Source organism: Callorhinchus milii, unplaced genomic scaffold (assembly GCF_018977255.1).
Source record: "Callorhinchus milii isolate IMCB2004 unplaced genomic scaffold, IMCB_Cmil_1.0 Scaffold2, whole genome shotgun sequence".
Classification (NCBI taxonomy): Eukaryota; Metazoa; Chordata; class Chondrichthyes; order Chimaeriformes; family Callorhinchidae; genus Callorhinchus; species Callorhinchus milii.
In genome coordinates, this window is record NW_024704743.1 from 97381647 (window position 1) to 97403287 (window position 21641).

The 21641-nt window shown below is 40.1% G+C and overlaps 1 protein-coding gene across 1 annotated transcript in view; it reads left to right on the plus strand.

The window, feature by feature from the left end:
* dnaaf11 (dynein axonemal assembly factor 11) overlaps nt 1-19597 on the plus strand; it is a 33475-nt gene extending 13878 nt beyond the window's left edge. The window contains exons 7-12 of the mRNA XM_007900906.2: nt 727-798; nt 4538-4603; nt 7645-7714; nt 9447-9542; nt 12233-12315; nt 17526-19597. Coding sequence (XP_007899097.2) covers nt 727-798; nt 4538-4603; nt 7645-7714; nt 9447-9542; nt 12233-12315; nt 17526-17718 — 580 coding nt within the window. The 3' untranslated portion in view covers nt 17719-19597. The remainder of the gene's footprint in view (nt 1-726; nt 799-4537; nt 4604-7644; nt 7715-9446; nt 9543-12232; nt 12316-17525) is intronic.
* Nucleotides 19598-21641: the final 2044 nt, after the last annotated feature.

Genomic DNA, 21641 nt, shown 5'->3' on the forward strand with positions numbered 1-21641 from the left:
GGCATCTCAGAGCGCTTTACAATAACGGATCCCGGGACCGAGCCAGGGGGAGGGGGAGGAAGGTGACCAAAGGCGCGGTCGAAAAGAAAGATCTTCAGCAGAGACCTGAAAATGGGAAGGGAGGGAGCGAGACGAAGGGAGTGAGGAAGGCAGTTTCAGTGCTTCGGGACTTAGTGGCTGAAGGCATGACCACCGAGGGTGGAGCGGAGGACTTGGGGGTGAGGAGGAGGCCAGACCCGGAGCAACAAAGGCAACGGGTACTGTTTTGAGGAGAGAGGAGGTCAGAGAGGTAGGGGTGGTGCAGAGGAGTGCAGGGACTTGAATACAAGGGTGAGGATCTTGAAATCGATCAATGAAGCTGAGAGAGGGTAAAATGCACAGAGCTCCCAATGCTATTGATTACTACTTGATATAAAGTGTGTGTGTGTGTGTCAATGTCCAGTACAGACAATATTGGATTTAATGGCGATGCTGCCTGGCCAAATAGTATGCCAGACGCTTACTGTCTTTCTAGGCTCAAACGTGAACATGTTGGTAAATTACCAAATGCTTGCTAGTGCATTTGAATTTAAATACTTGTAGCAGACACCACCTTCAAGAAGGATGTAGGAGAAAACAAACTACATTGGTTATTTTTAGATTATTTTGTACTGCTATTTATTGTATTTTATTTGATTCATATAATTCTTCTATTGATTAGAATGTCTTAAATATTTATCATTACAGAGATAAGAAACAAAAACCTCAACGAATGCTGATCAATGCTGAAGGACGTGTCCTGAATGTCAATGAGCCGAAGTATGTGAAAATGTTATTCTAAATGTCTAAATGCAAGATTTGTATCTCTGATAAAATTTATAGGTTAATTTAATATAACAGTGTACAAAGTGTGTATATTATTGTGTAACTATGTATTGTTGACTGTTTATACTGTAACTATAAGCAACTCTGACACTTTATTTCAGATTAGAACTCATTCCACAAGTAGCGTGATTGCCATTTTTCTCTATAAGCATTTTTTAAATAGATTTTTACTTAAAAAATACTAATTTAGCAAACTAAACAAACGTTTAGATATTAGATATTCAGTGGCCATATCTAAGGTTAATAAGCTCTTTTGATAGTAGAGATCGACTAGTAAGATACGCTGTCAATCCACTTTACAATATATTCTGTGAAGCGCTTTGAGATGTCTCAACGACGTGATAAGGCTCTATATCAAAATCAAGGATTATTATTATTTTTTAGCATGAGCTGATCTTATGTTACAGGTTTTATTTTTTCTGAATTTCTAACCGTTAACTGTAGTTATATTATTTATCTCATAACATCCAAAAAGGTTGGCATGAGCAATGAACAAAGTGACGAGAATATGGGACAGACAATTTGCTGAATCACATGAGTACAAATTCTGCAGAATTCAAACTCCAATGAAAGTGATCAAACGGTATAGTGATTTGTCACAACTGGAGCAGTACATACAGTTTGGGTTTCCATATGATAACTTAAGAAGAATGACAAGATAAGTTGGGCTCTTTGGCCTTGAAAACAGTGGGGACCCTGCAGAAGCTGTTCTATTTGATGTTCATTCTTTTTCTGGTTCAATTTTATACTTTAGTGTCCTGCTTTATAGTCTGTTTCCATTTAATTTGCTTCCTTGTATAGTTTTACGAAGTGTTTTTTTGTGCAATGTAATCATTGTCATTGGTGATCCCTAACCACTGCCTTGGAGTCCTCTGAACTCCTCTCCCTCTGGCCTTCAACCCTCACTGATCCTCTTCTCCTCTCACCCTCCTCCACAACACCCTGTGCTCCACACTCGATACTCTTGCCCCCATCACCTCCCATACTGTCTCCTACTCTCGCTCCTCCCCCTGGTTCACCACCCACCTCCACTCACTGAAGAGCCAGGTGCGGGCTGCTGAACGCATCTGCCTCAAATCTGGCCTAACGGTCCACCGACAAATCTGGCTGGACCTCCTCAAAATCTACCGCTCCACTCTAGCCTCAGCCAAGTCGTCCTTCTACTCCAGGATAATTCTGGAGGTGAAGAACAACCCCAGGCTTCTGTTTTCTACCACATCCCGACTCCTCCGTCCCCCCCGCCACCCCGCGCAGGTCATCTCCTCCAACCTTCACTCTGAGGAGATACTGGATTTCCTTGAATCCAAAATCAAGGGAATCCGCTCTGCGGTCACTTCCCCTCCAACCTCCACCCACCCCCCACCCCCTCCCTCCCACACTCCGACTCTTAACCATCCTCCCCTACACACTTTCGTACCCGTTTCCCCACCCTCTGTCACCAAACTCATCCTATCCCTGAAACCCACCACCTGCTCCCTTGACCCCATCCCCACTCCACTCCTTATCTCCCAGCTCCACCTCCTTGCCCCACATATCACAGACATCGTCAACCTGTCCCTCTCCTCTGGCTCTGTTCCCATTCCCTTAAAAACTGCCACCATCACTCCCACCTTGAAAAAACCCTCCCTTGATGCGTCGCAGCTATCAAGCTACCGGCCCATCTCCAACCTCCCCTTCCTGTCCAAGGTCCTTGAAAGAGTTGTCGCCTCCCAGCTGCGCTCTTTCCTCTCCACCCATTCATTATTCGAACCCCTTCAGTCGGGTTTCCGTGCTGCCCATAGCACAGAAACTGCCCTGGTCAAGGTCACCAATGACATCCTGACCATCTGTGACCAGGGCTCCCTCTGCCTCCTCGTCCTCCTCGACCTATCGGCAGCATTCGATACGGTCGACCATGCTATCCTCCTCCACCGCTTGTCCTCCCACCTCAACCTTCAAGGCCCTGTCCTTGAGTGGTTTAGGTCGTACCTCTCCCACCGTCTTCACTTTGTTTCCACGAACGGCTTTTCCTCCAGCCCCCGCACTGTCTCGTGCGGTGTCCCTCAGGGCTCTGTCCTCGGTCCCCTCCTCTTCACCCTCTATATGCTCCCCCTTGGTGACATCATCCGCAGACATGGGGTTAACTTCCACATGTATGCGGATGACACCCAACTCTACCTTTCCTCCTCTACCCTCAACTCCACGACCACCGATGTCCTGACAGCTGCCTGTCCGACATCGAGTCCTGGACGAGAGACAACTTTCTTCAGCTCAACGTGCGCAAAACTGAGGCCCTCCTGATTGGCTCACGTCAGCGCCTCCGCACCTCAGGCGCTGACAGCATCAGCATCCAAGGCTGCACTCTCCACCTCTCAAAGCCAGTCAGGAACCTCGGTGTTCTGTTCGACCCTGAGCTGTCCTTTCTCCCTCATATCTGCGCCACAACTGGCACCGCCTTCCATCACCTCCGGAACATCGCCAGACTACGGCACTACCTCACCCCTCACGCTGCTGAAACTCTGGTCCACGCCTTTATCACCTCAAGGCTGGACTATGGGAACTCTCTCCTCGCCGGCCTTCCCGGCACCTCCCTCCACAAGCTGCAGGTCATTCAGAACTCTGCAGCTCGTGTACTGTCCCGCACCAGGCTTCGCGACCACATCACTCCCACCCTCGCTCGCCTCCACTGGCTCCCCATCCCCCAGAGGATCGAATTCAAGATCCTCATCCTCACCTACAAGGCCATTCACGGCCTTGCTCCCTCCTACCTCTCCGACCTACTATCCCCCTACCTACCTGCCCGTACCCTCCGTTCCTCTGGCTCCGGTCTGCTCCACATCCCCCGCCCCAACCGCCCTACCATCGGTGGCCGGGCCTTCAGCCTCTCAGCCCCTAGGCTCTGGAACTCTATCCCCCAGTGCCTTCGCCGCCTCCTCCCTTTCCTCCTTCAAGACCCGTCTCAAGACCTTTCTCTTTGACCGAGCCTTCAGCTCCCCTCTCGACTCTCTACCCCCTCCTTGCTCCCTCCCTTCCCTCCCCTCACCATTTCCCCCTTGCTCGGGTCCTGACCCAACTGTACAGTGCCTTGGGACGTCCTCCCGACGTGAAAGGCGCTCTATAAATGGAATCTTGTTAATGTTGTTGTTGATATTACCACTGAGGCTTACCCTGCCAGTGTGTTGAATATCATGGATCATTTCAATGACGGAGTCATATCACAATCACCTTCCATCATCTTAACATTCACAAGATCACACACAGTCATAAGGTTGATTTGGATGAAGAAGGCCCTTTGGCTGATCAAATCTCACCTTTCCAGAACACCCATCCCACTGCATTATAATAATGTTCCATTATAGCATCACACTGCTTTTTAAATTAGTGTCCTGGCCTCAACCACCTTTCCTGGCAAAATGCAATTATTGATTACCCTTGTGAGTAAAGAATTTTGCCAGGAAAATGATGTGCCAGCAAAGCTTTCGATTATCATGTTGGTCTGCACAGATTTAATTTTGTGTGTTCTTTTAGAATAGATACAAAATGAATTTTCTTCAATATATTTATTTTGTAAAATGCCCATCAAAGTTATAAATTCACTAGCTGAGGAAATCACTGCTGTCTTGGTTGCTGAAGTCTTTCGTTGTGGAAGGATTCCACTCAACGTTGAAAGTATTAACTTGTTTTTGCTTTACAGGATTGATTTCACATTGACTGATGATGAGGAAAATAATCAAATTGTCTTAGATCTTGCTGTTTACAGGTCAGCTTTATTTCATGATGCAGTCATTGAATACATTTAATCATCCGGATGTTGTTGTCTGGGGTTGAAGTTTTACTAATTTATAAAAGATGTCAATGGCAAACAATGAATTTTTAGCTGGTTAAACTCCAGCAGCACCTCAATACACCCTTTGGGTTCCAAGCCTTGGTTCTTGCCAACCAGCACCTAATAATCTTTGAAATTAGATAAAACAGGCTAGCCCTTGGGGAGAGTGTGCACATTCCATTCCAGATATAGAAATTTTGATATGTTAGGATCTCAATCTAATTTGGATACTGTAAAGTTTAGTGTCTCCCTATTTGCAGGCAAACATTGCAGCCAATAATTTAGACAAATGAATATCCTACAAACAACCATGAGTGAATGACCAATGTTATCTGAGGGATTATTAGCCAAGACACGTGGAGAAACTCCCTTTAGTGTTCATTACAGTCCCATTAGCATAGGAAGCTGACATGTTAGCACTGGATGCTGGATGTACTGTGTATCTAGTGGTGCAGTTCCATAGCACATCAGCATAATAAGTTTGTTCTGTTAGTGGTTATGAGTGCATCACAATTTGTTGTTATTACTAACATATACAGGTATTATAACAAATATACAGTCAATTCACTTTACGGTCTTCTGTGAAGCACCTTGAGACGTCTATAAGACGTGAAAAGCGCTATATCAAATGCAAGTATTATTACTATTACTTCAGGAACTTGGCAAAATAAGGTAATCCACAGTATTTACGCAGTCATTACGGTTCCTTTCTCAGGAGATTCCCAGATAGTAATTGCACAGTGCCTCAAAATGGGAGAAAGGTTAGCCATCTACATCTTTTAACAATTTAACCTATCAATGCATGTGTGAAAATCTGGTGTCTGGAGATAAATACTTTGAATATTAATGGGAGTTATTTTATTTAAGTTGCTAAGCTGTTGAAGGGTATTGAAATAGTCATTTAAATTTGACACACTTGATTGGATGGTGCAGACAATTTGTATATTCCTGGGTACCAGGAAAAATACTAGGTTCCAGATAAGAATGCAAACAGATACTGAAATTGATTCCATAGAGTTCATTTGCGCAAATGTGCTGCATGATACAAGGAAATATTTGTCATCATCAGGGATTAATTTGCTTATGCAACTTATTTGGAAGAAACTAGGATGAAATAAACTTGTTTCTTTACTTATTTACGTCCTCCCAACGTGAAAGGCGCTCTATAAATGGAATCTTGTTGTTGTTGTTATACTGCAGAACAATATAAGTGGTTAGAAAATGTGGTCAGTTCCCTTCCGAGTTGTGTTTTATTCCTCTTCACTATTTAGGTCCTTCCATTTACTCCTCATTGTCTTTCATTAGGAAACTAATTAAGTCCAAAGAAAGTATAAAAATGGGGAGAAAATAAAAAGAATTGGAAATGTAAAGAGAATACTGCATATGAACCAAGACCACATTGAGCAATTGGAGAAGTCTTTGACATTCACAATGACAGTACTTTAAATCTGTACTTTTAAAAATTGTAAAGTAATAAAGTAAGAAAAAAATACTGAAATGTTCTACTATCTGTTTTGCTTTCTTTCACTTCACATCTAAATGATTTGAAATTGAACAGCAGTGGGTTTATATTACAAGCTCAAGACTTCTCTAAATTTCCATGTATATCACCACTAAGGATGACATGGTTTGGCAGTGTACCAGGTGGTTAATCATTTCCAATAATGTGTAATTTTACTGATTTAATAATGAACCTATCATTTATGGAATGCAGCAGTATGTTATTGCCGAGCACAAATTGGCTGCTATGTTGGTCCACAAAATATTTACACCATTTTATAGTATCTCCTTTGAAATGCTTTGAGACATTCAATGAAGTGATAAGGTGCTATATGAAATGCAAGGATTATCATTATGATTATTATTATCTCCTCCCCAGTTTTCATCCAGACTCTATGATCTCTGTCTTGACTCCAGTTTTCCTTCCCACTTATTCAATCTTTCTCCAGATTATGGCAGTTCTTGCTGCTTTATTTCTGATATTTTCTTTACTGACTTTCCCTTCCTGACTGTTTTATTTCTGGCTGGCTTCAACCTTCCTATTTACATACGTAAATAAATCCACAGAAATGCAACTCTCTTGCTTGTTTCGCAAGTCTGAAAAACCAAATCTAATTTTCCTTAGCAAAATTTATTTTCTCATATGATAAAGGTGTTTACATGCCCAGATGTATACTGAGATATATGTTTTTAGTATACATCTGGGCAACAACTGCAAAGAAAGCAGATGTCAGCCTGGTTCCTCAGCTCTGGAGTTGGCATTTAGAAACTGCCATTAGGAATATATAAGGGCAGGCCAGAAATGAATATTGTCTCCAAGGGAAGAACCTTGTATGTTCTTGGTGCTTCCCCAAGTCAACCTCAGCAGGGTGGGGTTATTACACTCATAAATCCTCATCCCACCATATATTGATGCTCCAACATGCTATACTTCAGACTATCTACAAATATCATGCCTTTCTAGTTCCGCTGCATTGCCTATCTCTTAAAATTTACTTCACGCAATATGCACAACCAGTGATAGTAGGCACGTACTATACTGTATGCAGTTGAATGCAGATTTAGTCTTGCATATACTGATACACTAGCAGTGAAGTGAGCTGACCTTAGCTCTGTAAACGTTCAGGAAACCAGGGAAGAAATTCTGAAAAATTGTAAGTGGCCCAAGGTCATAAAATGATTTCACAAACATAGATTATTAATTCATAGCTGGAATTGAACGTGTGACAACACATTTATTACAAAATATTTTGAAATAAGTGATAATGATTATTAGTCTCCCCAGACACATTTGTTTTACTTTAGTCTAAACAATTAGATTAAAAATATATTTGGATGTTTTCTTAAAACTGCTTTTATCCTGAAACCGACACTGTACACAGTTTCTACAAGGCAAGCATTGTAGCACTGGACATATTTTTCAAAGCACTATATAATATTTTAGTTCAAATCTCTTTTTAAAATTAATCCTACAGATACTTGGATACCTCTCTACTTGATATTGATATACAAACAACATATGTCCGAGTGATGGTTAAAGGAAAGGTATGTTTTTGAAACATTTGAAGAGTAAACTGAAATGAATGTTCTTTTCATTAGTGCGCTTGAATTAATTCCCTAAGATCCATACATTTTTCCAGCAAGTGGGATGTGTCATAACCAATCACAACCTGGCATATTAGGTGCCCTTTGACAAGGTTGTTCCAGAGATTACCAATACTGGTATACTTATCAACCATTCAAGGGGAAAGGGTTTCAAAAGGCTGGAATTCAGAGATCTCATTTGAATCTTGAAGTTGATAAGGGAATGGACATGTGTCACTTGCTGCTTAAATTCCCAGCCATCATCTCCTTATGATGCATCCTATGTCAGCAAACTTCTCCCTCCTATTTCAATCACTACACAAGAAAACAAACATTTTGGTAAACTTGTAAAAACTACAAACAGTTTGATGCTTTTTTTTGGTCAGCCAGGTACTGACTCCAGCAGTATCCCAAAGCATGGAGTGTATGTTGGAGTACTGCTGGAGTTTAACCAGGAGCTGAGTGGGAATAGCCCCTGCCCCCAATGACTGGTCTTCCCTTCAAGTTCTGCCAGTGAACCAGTCTGTCTGTGCTGTCATCAGCAGAGCCCTGGAGTACTGCTGACCTGCCTGGCTCAGGAACTGGACTACCGAGACCGCCACAGATGGTTGGCTCGATTCTGACATTCCATTGGCAGGCACGTCACCTTGCAGCCAGTTCAGTTTCCCCCCCCCCCCCCCCAGAGGACAGTCACTAGGCACAGGCGAAACCTTGGCAAGTTCCTTACCAGAGGACAGTCACTAGGCACAGGGCGAAACCTTGGCAAGTTCCTTACTCCCCCCCCCCCACCCAAAAAAAAAAAAAAAAAAAAAAAGAGGATAGTCACTAGTTGGTTATTTGACATCCGATAAGTGTGGTTTTGACCCCTCGCTAGATGGATGGTAGGTACCAGGAACTCCCAGAGAACTTCCTGATGGGCAACATGAGCTTGAATCACATGAGCGCATTGCCACCATCGTCTTGCTCACAGCATCACACATCCCTTCCCATTGAGCGATGGCTCCATCAATTGGAGATTAAAAGTTTAATCAGCAGCTGGTTACCTCTCTGCAAACCAATCAAGGTGAATTCCAGGAGCTGGATGTACAAAGGTGATCACAAAGTCAGACTCTCGATAACGCTTTCCATCAGCTGTGCCCAAGCCTCAAGAGTTTCTTCATCAGCTATCTGATGGACATGTGCCTTGAGTGCGGTGGGAAAACCTTTACAGGACAGATTGCAATGTGCCAGCCACCTTGATGTTCTCGAGGTCCAAGACCATTGCTGCATACCTGGCTTACTCAGCACTAGCTGCCTAATCCAGATGTTCGTGTGATGGGGTTTGGCAACCAGACAATCCACCTCCACGGGCTTACAGGCTTTATTGCATAGACTCTTAAACCCATGCTAAAAATCTATTGCGAATCATTGGAATAAATTAAAGAACGCTGATCATAATTGTTTGCAGCTATCAGTTTTCCAGAAAGTTTTCCGAAAAAGGCATATTTATTTATGTATTTACCCATAAGCCTAACTCTCCACTCCATGTAACCCATCATTGCGCCTTTTTCCCTTGGAGAGACGAGGTATCGGGAGTTTACATATGAAAATCAACTTAATTTATCGTTTTAATCAAGAACATAGCAGCAAATCAAGTAAGTTATTTTAATAGCATAATATATAAATATGATTTTCTTATCTGATTTCTTTTCAGGCTTTTCAGCTGGTACTTCCAGCAGAAGTTAAACCTGACAGCAGTTTTGCCAAGAGGTCCCAAACTACAGGGCATTTGCTTGTCAAGATGCCAAAGGTACATAGCAAGTTCGATGGCTCTTATCTTTGAAGGTCTTATTCTTATGGGAACCTTTCTATGCAGGTTTGTGCTTGGGGTGAAAACATGATGTTAATAAATTGGTCTCAGGCCAACAACATTATCTGAATTGCTGTCATTCTGCCACCTCCAGGCATTGGTGTTCACAGAGATCTGTAGTACTGGAGATCTTGGCTGTTGTATCTAAAGGGATATATACTTTACTTCATACCCAGCAGAAGTTAGCCCATCTTAATGTCCAGATACACTACAGGTTTCTGTACTGTACTATAATATCATGCTATGTAGTACTATACTACATCCTCATGGTGGCTCTGTTGAGAATTGGGACTCACTGGAAGTTATAAGTGCCTATTTGAGTAAATCTGTAAAACATTTTGCTGTACATTAATAAAAGATAAAATTAAAGAAATTTTAAATTGAGAGATCAGACAATAATGTGCTAAGGAGTTCTTCAAAGAACTCATTCAAATGTATTTTTTTAATGTTTTTGAAAAACAAATGTTTCATGAGCATCATTTATAAAGATACTGTAACACAAATAACAGCCTTTAATACAATTAAAAGCAGGCACAGCATTGCACTTATATAATGCCTTTCATGTAGCTTAACTTCTCAAAGCTCTTTACAGAGATGGTGATGGATATTGAGTATAATGGATACAGTAGGCACGGTCAAAGAGATAGGATTTTAAAAGACTTTTCGGGGATGAGTTGGAAGAATTTAGGGAGGAAGCTCCAGAGGTTAGGAGCAAAGTAACTGAAGGCTTGGCTTCCAAAGCCAGGACAGAGGGGGTAAGGAATGCATAGCAGCCCAAGTTTTCTGATGAAAGAGCGAGCAGGAGAATGAGGCCGGAGGTCACAGAATGAGTGAGGAGTGAGGGGGGGAGCCAGTGGAGCCTGGTGAGGATGAAGTGATGGGCAAGCAAAGCTTAGAGCTGTTGTGGATATACCAACCCATCTAAGCAATTCAGAGTGTCAATCAATATTCCTTTATTTTAATGTTTTGAACAGTTAAAATGAAAGTTATTGAAATCGTTAGGTAGGAGAATTTGCTCTTAAGCGAAAAATGGTCTTGCACTTTATTTAGCAACACATAATAATGTAATCATTTATCTGTCAATTCCTGTGAAAATAGAAACATGATCTCTATTTTTCTGGCACTCAACAGAATAAGTTGCAGTACCTGGTAAAATTACACTGCCTGTACTGAATGAAAAATACCCTTGTCATATATAGACGAAAATGGTATAGTAATTCAATCAATGTGATGATCCTTTGATATTAAGGGACTATTTTTATACTTGTTTTACCAAAAGGAGGTATAAAATTCCATTATTGTTGAATTTGTGATGATTATATAATCTCCATTTCTTAACAGTTTCTTCTTTTTTCATTACTTTGGTCCATCTGGCCACGGATGTCTCATAAGTAATTCAGAAACTGTCCAAAATGACTGAAGAATTGAGATTGCCTAATAGCTGACCATTCAGGTGTTTCAGTAGCAGCCATTAGACTAGCATTGAGGTGATAACTAAAGGAAAAAATCTGTCTTATTGAGCAAAGTATTGGAGCTTCAGATTTCTATTCAGTTTATGGCAGGCACCTTAGCACTGCATGTTCATGGAGGGTGTACCGTTTCATATGAATGTCCAGCTGATTGTAGAAAGTTGCTGAAATAGACCATGATATCTTGCATATCTTGCATCCTGCATTCACAAAGGCATTCCTGAAAAATATGATAGAAAGCATAGCCAGATTTAGCCAGTTTGTGGATCAATGACAGGAGGTTGTCATTTTTGCACTTTGATTCAGGAAAATTTATTGGATTATATCTTTTCTGTACTGTGTTGGTTCTTTTCACTTTTGAATGCAAGGATACATAAAAGACACGATCGTTCAAATATTGCTAGGTCCTCTGGCATTTTATTCAGGTCTGCCTTATATGTTGCTTCAGTACTTGTTAGAATTTCAGTTTGCTTCACAGGTTCAGCCAATTTCATATTAATATTTTCTTTAGATCAAGGCAGGTCCTCGCTTTTGAAGGTGTGCAGTTTCAAATTGATCTAATGGTTAATGTTAGAATTGGGTAAGCTTGCAGGTTCATCCATTTCAAAATGATTGTCTCTTTTGCTCCTCCTCAGAAAATATATTTTTTTAGATATCGATTCGTTTTATTGACTTGGTCATTTCTAATACATTTTTGAGATGTTTAAAATTATAAAAGGGATTGAAAAGGTAAGCATAAATAATTTCCACTGGTTGGGGAGTCCGTAACCAGGGGACACAAGTACTGTATAAGATAGCAACTAGGGGACATAAAAGAGAATTTAAGAGGAACTGCTTCATGCAGAGTATAGTTATATTGTGGAACTCCCTGCCTGAAGCGATGATTGAATCAAATAGTATAGATGGATTCAAGAGGAAGCTAAGCCTTCACACAAGGGATAGAAGGGGGATAGAAGGATATGGGAGGGAGTAAGGAATGGATGGAGACTCATGTGGAGTAAAAATACCGGCACAGACTGGTTTGGTCTAGTGGCTTGTTTCCGTGCTGTACATTCTTCGTAAATCTTATCCACAGTATTAATAAATGAACATAAATTTTATTATTCAAATTTGAGGATTGTAACTAATATCACTAACTAAAATCTGAAATGCTTCTTTCAGGCAGAAGAGATGGTTAGATCAAGGTCAAAGAACAAATCTACAATACCCTCTGTAGCCACTGATAAACAAAAAGATGTAACAAGGTACTGTATACCATTATTCTATTTCTCAACAGTATTCCGACCCCAATATATATAACAATTTCTAAAATGTTTATATGTTATATATTTGTCATTTAGAAGATAGCGTTTTTTGTGCTGTTGAAAGGGAGGGATATCTATGCTGGGGATAAGTCTCTTTTGGGTACTCAGTGTCAATACCTAGCGCCATCTATTGTGAAAATCTTAAACCTGTGTTCAGAATGGAAATCCAGCTTCATCCTACAAAATGCCAAGCCAGAATTCACTTAGAGGAACAAAGGGCTATATTAACAATTTAAATTTTCAATACAATACCAGTTCTTTATAGCCAAGTGTGAGATAATACAATATAGAAATTGTGCAACGGAACGCATTCTAAATATGGAAGGACATGGCAGGGTAGAAGATAAGTAAAGGGATTTAAGAATCCAAGTACATCAGCTATTAAAATCGAGATCACAGGCCCAGAAAGGAATCAAAAAGGTTATTGCACAATGCTGGGCTTCATAATGAGGATGGTGGAATATGAACGCAAGAAAGTGCTGCTACTGAACACTAGGACCCGACTTGCCTTTTTATACTTGATAATAGTGGACAACACAAAATTTTAATAGTAATCTAAATTATAAATTTATCCAGATGCTTAGTGGTGATCAATACATCAACACCACTGATCCTTTAGGAATTCCAATGTTCAAACTGTAAACATTGCAAATGATTAATAAAAAATTATTTTGTTGCTTTTTTTTATTAAATTATTAAATGGGCTCACAGAGAACCAACTTCTTTCAGCTGAGGTTTGCATTATTTTGTTAATACAGCACTAAATGAAATTACAGTTGCACGAGTAGTAATATTAATGCTTTTATTTGGTGAATTTCTGTCTGTATCAAGTTGAGGATTAAGAAGGTTTCAATCATTTTTTACACAGTGAATATGGTATTTGAAAGGGAATTGGATAAATACTTGAAGAAAAATATTAAAATGGATTTGGGAAAAGAGCTCACTGGGTGTGGAGCTCATAGAATTACAGTTTCAATTCAGTCTGATTTAAACCTCCTGCTCGAGATTACATTGCATCCATTAAACCAACAACTCATATTGGACAGTGGCTTATTAAGGAGCTAGTTTGACAATGATAAAGCTTTTAGTAACATTAAAAATCAGTCCATTGAATGATCCTGAGAATTATGTATCAGATAATAAGAGTCTTCAGGGAAATGAGCCAGGCTGAATTTTGATTCACATTTTTTACTTTGGCAATAATCTTCAATTAATGTCCTCTTGGTGCTAACTCAGCAATCAATTGAAGTGTGTATTTACTCTACCAAAACCATCCATAATATTGATAACCCCCATTAGGAACTCTCCAACCAACCCTGGCAAATAAGACCCAACTTTTCAAGCTTATCCCCAGAACTGAAATCCGCAAAGAACAGGAAAAACAGAAGTGAATGATAATAGTGGGATCCTTGTTCTGTACTGAGGGACTGAGAGAAGCCGGCTAGTTGAATGACATTACCTAATCAGCTTGCTTGCATGAATTCAAATGTGCAGTCCCATGGCAGATCGTCATAATTAATTATCATAACTGTTCCACCTTAATTTGAAAGCTCGGTCAATATTTGTTTGTGTTTAACTATTTTCTTTCTTGACAAATCCTGCAGATGAGTAATGTATTTGTGCTTTTTTCTTCCTTCAATAAACGTGTGTGCAATTTATGATTAGAGCAATCATTCTTTCAGTGATCACTGAGCATGTCATTCCTGAAGTATTATAGAAAAGTACAATCTGTGAAATCTAATCCCCTGTCATACTTTTGTAGATTGAATATTAATAGCTAGTACGTAGGAATTTACTTCAGTTCCGTCTCATGTTTAAAAATATAATTTCCATCATATCTGGAAATATATGCCTCTAATTCATGATTCAGTACCATTACTCCACTTGTTGGATTGCTATGGACCTGTGCAGAAACTTATTCTGGAGAAAATCAATGCAGCACAGAAACTGCCATCTGAAGAACAAATGAACAGTAAAGGTATTTGTGACATATCTGCTGAGGCAGCTGTGGAAGCTGTGTGTTTTTCTTGTGAAGGCTTTTATTTTATCTGCATTCCTGTCAACTATTCTGTGACTAGGAAGTAAGTGATTTTCTTATTAAATGAGAATAGATTGTACAATGCATTCACGTCTTCAAAGTGTTTTGGATTTCTTCTGCTTTCCACTGCTAAGTGAATCCCTAAACCACTGGTTACCACCTCAAAACAGACCCGCTGGAGTAACAGTAAACTGAGCTGCTTGGGAAAGGGGGGTCACAGAATAGCTAGATGGGAACTTAAATTATATCTCAATAACTTAGGATAATAATTTGGGAATTGGTAGTGACAAGCCAGGCCAATTCTTCACGAATTCCCAGATCAATAGGTCACCATGCAGCAAGCTAATATTCGGCTTTTCCACCTTCCAAATCCACGTTAGGATGTACCTCTTCAAACAATCTTTTGTCCACCCACCAGCTCAGACTCCCAGGCCTCAGTGTGAAGTGCTTTGAAACCCTCTCCTGAAGCGAAAATGGGAGTCCTCTGGTAGGGGAAATCCAGAACAAGGGAGCATAATCTTAAAATTAGAGCTAGGCCATTTAGGAGTGATATTAGGAGGCAGTTTTTCACCCAAAGGGGAGTGAAAATCTGGAACTCTCTCCCCCAAAAGGCTGTGGTTGCTGGACCGTTGTAGAGTAAGGAAACTTGCCAAAGGTTTTGCCCCATCCAGGAATCAAATCTGGGTCCTCTCGCTTCTAAACGAGTACCCTAATAAATATGCTTCAGAACTTCAAATTGTGCCCAAGTATTTACCAAAACAACTAAATATGTTCAAGCACATTACTAGGCTTGCTGGTTTCCAGATTATAATCTTATATTATTATAATTATAATACTTTCAAAGGATTTTCACTTTATTCCATGCTGCAATAAAACATTGTTAATACCCATTTATTGAAAAGTTCTGAACTATAAGTTGTATATTGTAAAATATAAGTAGTATATTGTAAGCAGAGACCAGTTTTGAAAGTTTGTTCATCTGATAACCTCAAATATGTTACGATGTAGCTGTTTTATATGGGAATTTAGGAAACCATAGAGGTGTCTGAGATTTTTCAATTTAATCTGAAATATAAATATTATGTACAATTTTTGCATTTGGTAGATCGCCTTGTTACATCAAAACATCTCAAAACACTTCCCATGTAATTACTGTCAAGTTAATTTTCTGAATTTGTAGGGACACAGCAGCCATTTTAAACAAAGCAAGGTCCACAAACAGACATGACCAATTTACCTGGAGGTTTGTTAGCCAGGATGCATGAAGAAATTCCTTTCTTGTTTTGAATAGTGTCATGAGATCTTGAATATTCACCTGAACAAGAATATAACATAAGAACATAAGAAATGCTAGACGAAAAAAGACCAAGGTCCATCTAGTTCACCTTCCTGGCAGTCGCATGCACATATGTCTCAAACTACCTCTGTACTATATCCCATAATGTTATTTCCTAAAAGAAAACTGTCTAATCTATGTTTGAAAGAATCAACACTTCCTGCTTCAACCGTCTCTCTAAGGACCCTGTTCCACAGGTTCACTATTCGCTCACTAAAATAGTGTTTGCATAGATTTGTTCTGAATTTACCCCACTTCAAAAGCAAGCTTTGTCCTCTGGTTCTACTATTCTGGACAGGTTGAAACAGCCTGTCATCTGTATTTTGACATCTATATTGTCTAGCCCTTTTAGAATCTTAAAGACAACAAGAACAACAAAATTACATTTGTGGAGCGTCTTTCATGTCGGGAGGACATCCCAAGGCGCTGAATAGTTACTGTTTTGGCCCTGAGCTAGGGGTCGGGAGGTGGGAGGGCAGGGGGGAAGCAGGGTGATTGAAAGCACCGTCGTAAAAGAAAGTCTTGAGATGGGTCTTGAAGGAGGCAAAGGAGGGAGCGAGGCAGAGGGACTGTGGGATGTAGTTCGAGAGGGTAGGGGCAGAGTGGCAGAAGGTCCACCCACCAAGAGTGGAGTGGGCAAGGTGGGGGACGTGAAGCACGCTAGAGACCGCTGAGCAGAGGGAGCGGGTAGGATAGGAGGTTGCAGAGGTAGGGGGAAGCAAAGCCATGGAGGACACTGAAGGTGAGGACCAGGATCTTGAACTGTATCCTCAGTGTGATGGGAAGCCTGTGGAGTCGGGCGAGGATGGGTGTGATAAGGTCACAGAGCCTGGTGCGGGAGAGGGCACAGGCTGCAGAGTTCTGGATGATCTGTAGCCTATGGAGGGAGGAGTTGGGGAGGCCGACAAGCAAGCCAGAGCCCGCTGAGCGGAGGGAGCGGACAAGAACAATACAACAATACAATCTTTCATTTATAAAGTGCCTTTCACATTGGGAGGATGTCCAAAGATCCTCAGGAGCCAATCAGGAGAGCTTTGGTCTTGTTGACGTTCAACTGAAAAAGTTAGCTCTCATCCAGGACTTGATATCTGACAGAGGGTGGAGGCAGAGACGTAGAGTTGGGTGTCATCCACATACATGTGGAAGTTGACTTCATGTTTGTGGATGATGTCACCAAGAGGGGCATATAGATATTGAAGAGGAGGAGACCATGGACAAAGCCCTGAGGAACAAGACGGTGCAGGGGCTAGAGGAGAAACCGTTTGTGGAGATGAAGTGGCGGCGGTGTGAGAGGTACCATCTGAACCATTCAAGGTCAGAACCAAGGTTGAGGTGAGAGGAGAGGCGGTGAATGAGGATAGAGTGGTCAACGGTGTCGAAGGCAGGAGAGAGGTCGAGGAGGCAGAGGGAGCCCTGGTCTCAGATGGACAGAATGGACATTTGTCACTTTGACCAGAGCTGTTTCTGTGCTGTGGGTAGCACGGATGCCCGATTGGAGGGGTTCGAGAAGGGAGTGGCGGGAGAGAAAGGAGCGAAGCTGAGAAGCAACAACTTGTTCCAGGAGAGGAAAGCAAGGTCGCCTTTCATGTTACCTCTCAATCTTCTATTTTCTAAGATGGGAGCTATAAAGAAATTTAAAGTGGAGGAGAAATTAACAATGCATTAAAATATCAAGTATTTTACAATAAAAGCTTTTGAATAAACTCAGTGAGTTATTGATGAGATTTAAACTGCAGCAGTCTTATCTAATTACTACTTCACTGAATTATTCCACAGAACAACCCAACGAATTGAGAAGCTAGAAGTGGATCCCAGCAAACATTCCCGCGTTGATGTGACCAATATAGTGAAAGACAAGAAACCTGTCGCTGAAGGTCCCATCAAATTCCGTCAGGAGAGTGTAACGGAAAGGAACTGTAACCATGACGACTTTCTGGATAACCCTGAGGTTCCACCATTACTTGAATAACATGACAATAATAATGATCCTTACATTTGATATACTGATAGACCCTTTCATGTCAAAGGTTGTCTCATAGCGCTTCACAGTATAAAATGTAAGTACTGTCCTGTGTAGGCAAAGGTGAGGCTTGAAATAGTATCATTTACTGACCATATCAGCTGAACATGTGACTTAATTCATTTTTTCCTTTCTGCTTTGTTTAGTAAATGAATCTGTGAACATAGCCTTCCATTAAGCAGTAATAAACATAAAGTGGGCAATACTGGATCTCTCAGGGCACAATGTTGAACTGACTCAGGTCGCCCAGCTTCAGTTACATTCACTTTATTGCCTAAGTGTGATATGTAGGTCAATGAGCTAATTGGATTTCCGTAAATTTGTTAAATGAGTATTGTGTTATGTACATAAATAACCTTTTAAAAATTGCTGGAACCAAGCTTTAAATGAGAACCTCCGGTCATTTTTATTAACATATCTGATTACCACTTACTACCCAGATAGTTCCCTTTACTGTACATAGAAGTACATTTAAAACCTGTACTTTTAATGGAAGTACATTTAAAGCATGTACTGAAACATTTAATTCCTGTCAATTTGGTCAGATTTTCACCCATAGACTGGTGGCAACAGAAATTCTTGAATGTGCAGTTGTTTCAAAGTCAATTGTATATGAGCTAGGTTTGATCTTCTGATTCTCTTCCCAGCTGACAGGGGAAGGTACATGAATAGTAAAGCATGTAAAACTCACGTAGCTGCCAGCAAAAGCAGAGACCAATGTATAATTGTGTCTCTCGTGCAGTGCTCCCCATATTTGTGTAAGATGGAATACCTTAGCAGTTTGAATGCAGGCAAAAGCTTTGTTTGCTGTTAGGACCACATGTCCAGATGAATTGCATTTTACATTACATTGAACCTGAAGTGAAACCTAAGCAAAATTAGACATTAAACAAAATTTCCTTGTATTCCATAGAAATGTGTGATGCCATAGGAGATTTGGCCAATTTATTCATGTTGGTATTTGCTGCTCCAAGTCATCCATCCTAATCCCAATTCCTGTACTTTCTAATATCGTTCATCTGCATATGTTTGTCCAATTCCTTTTTAAAGGACCCCAAATTGCCACAGCCTCAAGAAATTGTGTCATACAATAAGAACCCCCTGGAAAATATTCTTCCAAACTTCTCTTTTTACTCCCCTAAATTTGGATTTAAATGCTTGTTCCTCAGAGGATATTTGTCACTTTGAACTCAAAGCAATGTTTTTTTAAAACACCATCTTTATTTCACACAGTGTATGTATTAAAATCAACCCCTCCACCATCAAAAAGTTATCTGATTTCTTGAAACTACCTGTACTATCTGCCACCACCATGTCTCTAGGCAGTTTCCCGCTGTGTAAAGTATTACAAGTAGTTAAATATAAACTGATTTAGCATTTCACATTGAAGGTTCAGACACTAATATCCATATTGAATATAATATTGGAGGTTATTTTGCCTATACTCTTTAAGATCACTAAATGCAATTGACTATTTTCTGATATATGCCAAAAGAGCTGAACAAAAGTCATTATTTTTGGTAAGTATGTATATATTGCTCTTTGGTGTGACATGTCTGGATGGTGGTAACTGGTTGTCTTTCTGGATATTAATGGAGGTTCTCATCAAATAAGTGATCAAATATCACACCATAAACCTATAATATTATACTGTTCAAAGGAAAACACATATTGTGCATTTTAGACAAATATTTCTAGACTCCAGGAAGGTAAAGGTGGTGAAATATGACAACGCATTCAGGCTAGTGCTGAATTATTGAAGAATGTCACTGCTGTTGCTCCTATATTGTCATTATATAAACCTGGGTCATTTCCATAATAAACTCTGAAACCAAGATGTGCATATTTAGCTTCACTTTGTCTTAGTCCAACCAAACTAAAACTGTTACAGTGCAGAGTCAGCAAAGGTACTTCACATAAATCACTTTATACTGTATATCTATATATATCTTATTTAATAATTCTCATTTTGTTTTCAAGTAGGTCATTTGATGGAACTTGCCATCAGGTCCAATCACTATTTAAAGAAATTACTATCCAAGGGGAGTTTGTAACATGGATAATCACACTGCAATGTAATAACTCATTTTGCATAAAGAATTAAAAGCTTCAAGATAACACAGGAAGAAAAATTTCAACAAGCAAAATAGATTGTAGGATGAGAATGTCGAGGTTGTGGGTCGTCTTTACTTTATTGAATATAACAATAGATTTTGCTAGATTTACAGTTATGGCCTGGCCACAGGGTGGTGTTCATCAAATTACTGTCAAACATATTACCTCAAAGAAAATGATTGAATAGGTTTAAAGAATACAAACATTGCTTTCCACCAAAATAACATTCACCAGAAACATTAACTATCAAGTCATTTAGAGTTTTCCCAATCGATACACTTGATGACTTCCCTTCCATAGCTTGGAAGGAATGGTACTGACCCACACACTGCATGGAAGTCTCGTCATCCAACCTGGGTCTGTGCTGAGAATTATCTGAGATGAGTAGGGGAGGTGGATGATGGGATTCCTACAATTGGCATCAGTATTTTCGAACTAAAAAAGCGAGGAAACAGCAAGGTTCATGTTTTTGTCCAGTGATTCCGTCTCGATATCAGCCTAGGACCAGGATTGCGCTTCACTGTATTGTCTCTACAACGGATACAACACTCACTGACTTGGCTGAAGAATTGTTACATGAACAAGATGGTGAAGTGAAACTGCTGCCCATGGAGCTGTGGAAGGTAACCTCTCTACTAAACACATTAAAGGACACATGGCTGCCCAATAACCGAATCTAGCTAGATCCCTCTCACGTTTGATCACCTCTTTCATATTAATTCTCCCAGTTTGATATTATCAGAAAACTTACATTTCTAAATGCAGTTCCAAATCATTTCTGCACATTCTTAATAACTGGCCCGTACCCTGATTTTTGAGTATCACATTCAATTGGACTATTTTCTTAACTTTGGGACTCCACTTGTGCTCCAAATACATTTTTCTTTAATTTTTCTACAGGAGTCCTGTTGCTCAGTGGTTAGAGCACTCGCCTGGCAAGTGAGAGACCTGGGTTTGATTCCCGGCATTGCAAAACCTTGGGCAAGTTTCCTTACTCCACATACCTCTGATGATAATCCCTCAAGAAAAAAAAATAAGTTGGTCACTTCAATCTACGACTGTTTGTGGGTCACTGCTGTGCACAATTGGCTGCTGCATTTCACCCACAAATATAGAGTCAATTCACTTTACAGTATATTCTGTGAAGCGCTTTGAGATGTCTAGAAGACGTGAAAAGCGCTATATCAAATGCAAGAATTATTATTATTATTATTTTCTGGTCATGTACATACCTCTGGTCCTTCTATTCTTTAATACATTGACAAAGTATAAATGCTTGAGTAGATTAGATCTCAAAATAGAAGATATAGAACTAATACCATGGTTATAATCATTCTTAAAAGCACAAGCATATTGTAAAACACCATGAAAAACACTTCAATTAGGTCCTTGATGACAACAAGGAAAGCTTGGGGCCCACTAAATTACTGAGTTTTAAAGTGCGAAGATACTGTTTTAATCCAATTCCATGATATGCTGTTGGATTTGAAGCTGTTGAAAAATTAATGTTACTGACTTACAAAATTGCATGTCTATCTCCATATTTAATACCCTAGATCTAACTTGTGCTGTTCCTATCTTCCAACATTTATTGGAAAGCGAAAATACCCCCTCAGTATAAAACAAAGGCTCTCATATGTTGATTAGGCTCAGAACAGAAGGAAAAAATCAGCCTTCCACCGAAAGTACAATTATAAACGAAATCAGCTTAGAGGAAACACGATTTAAAAGAACCAGCAGCCAAATGTTCCTAGTAG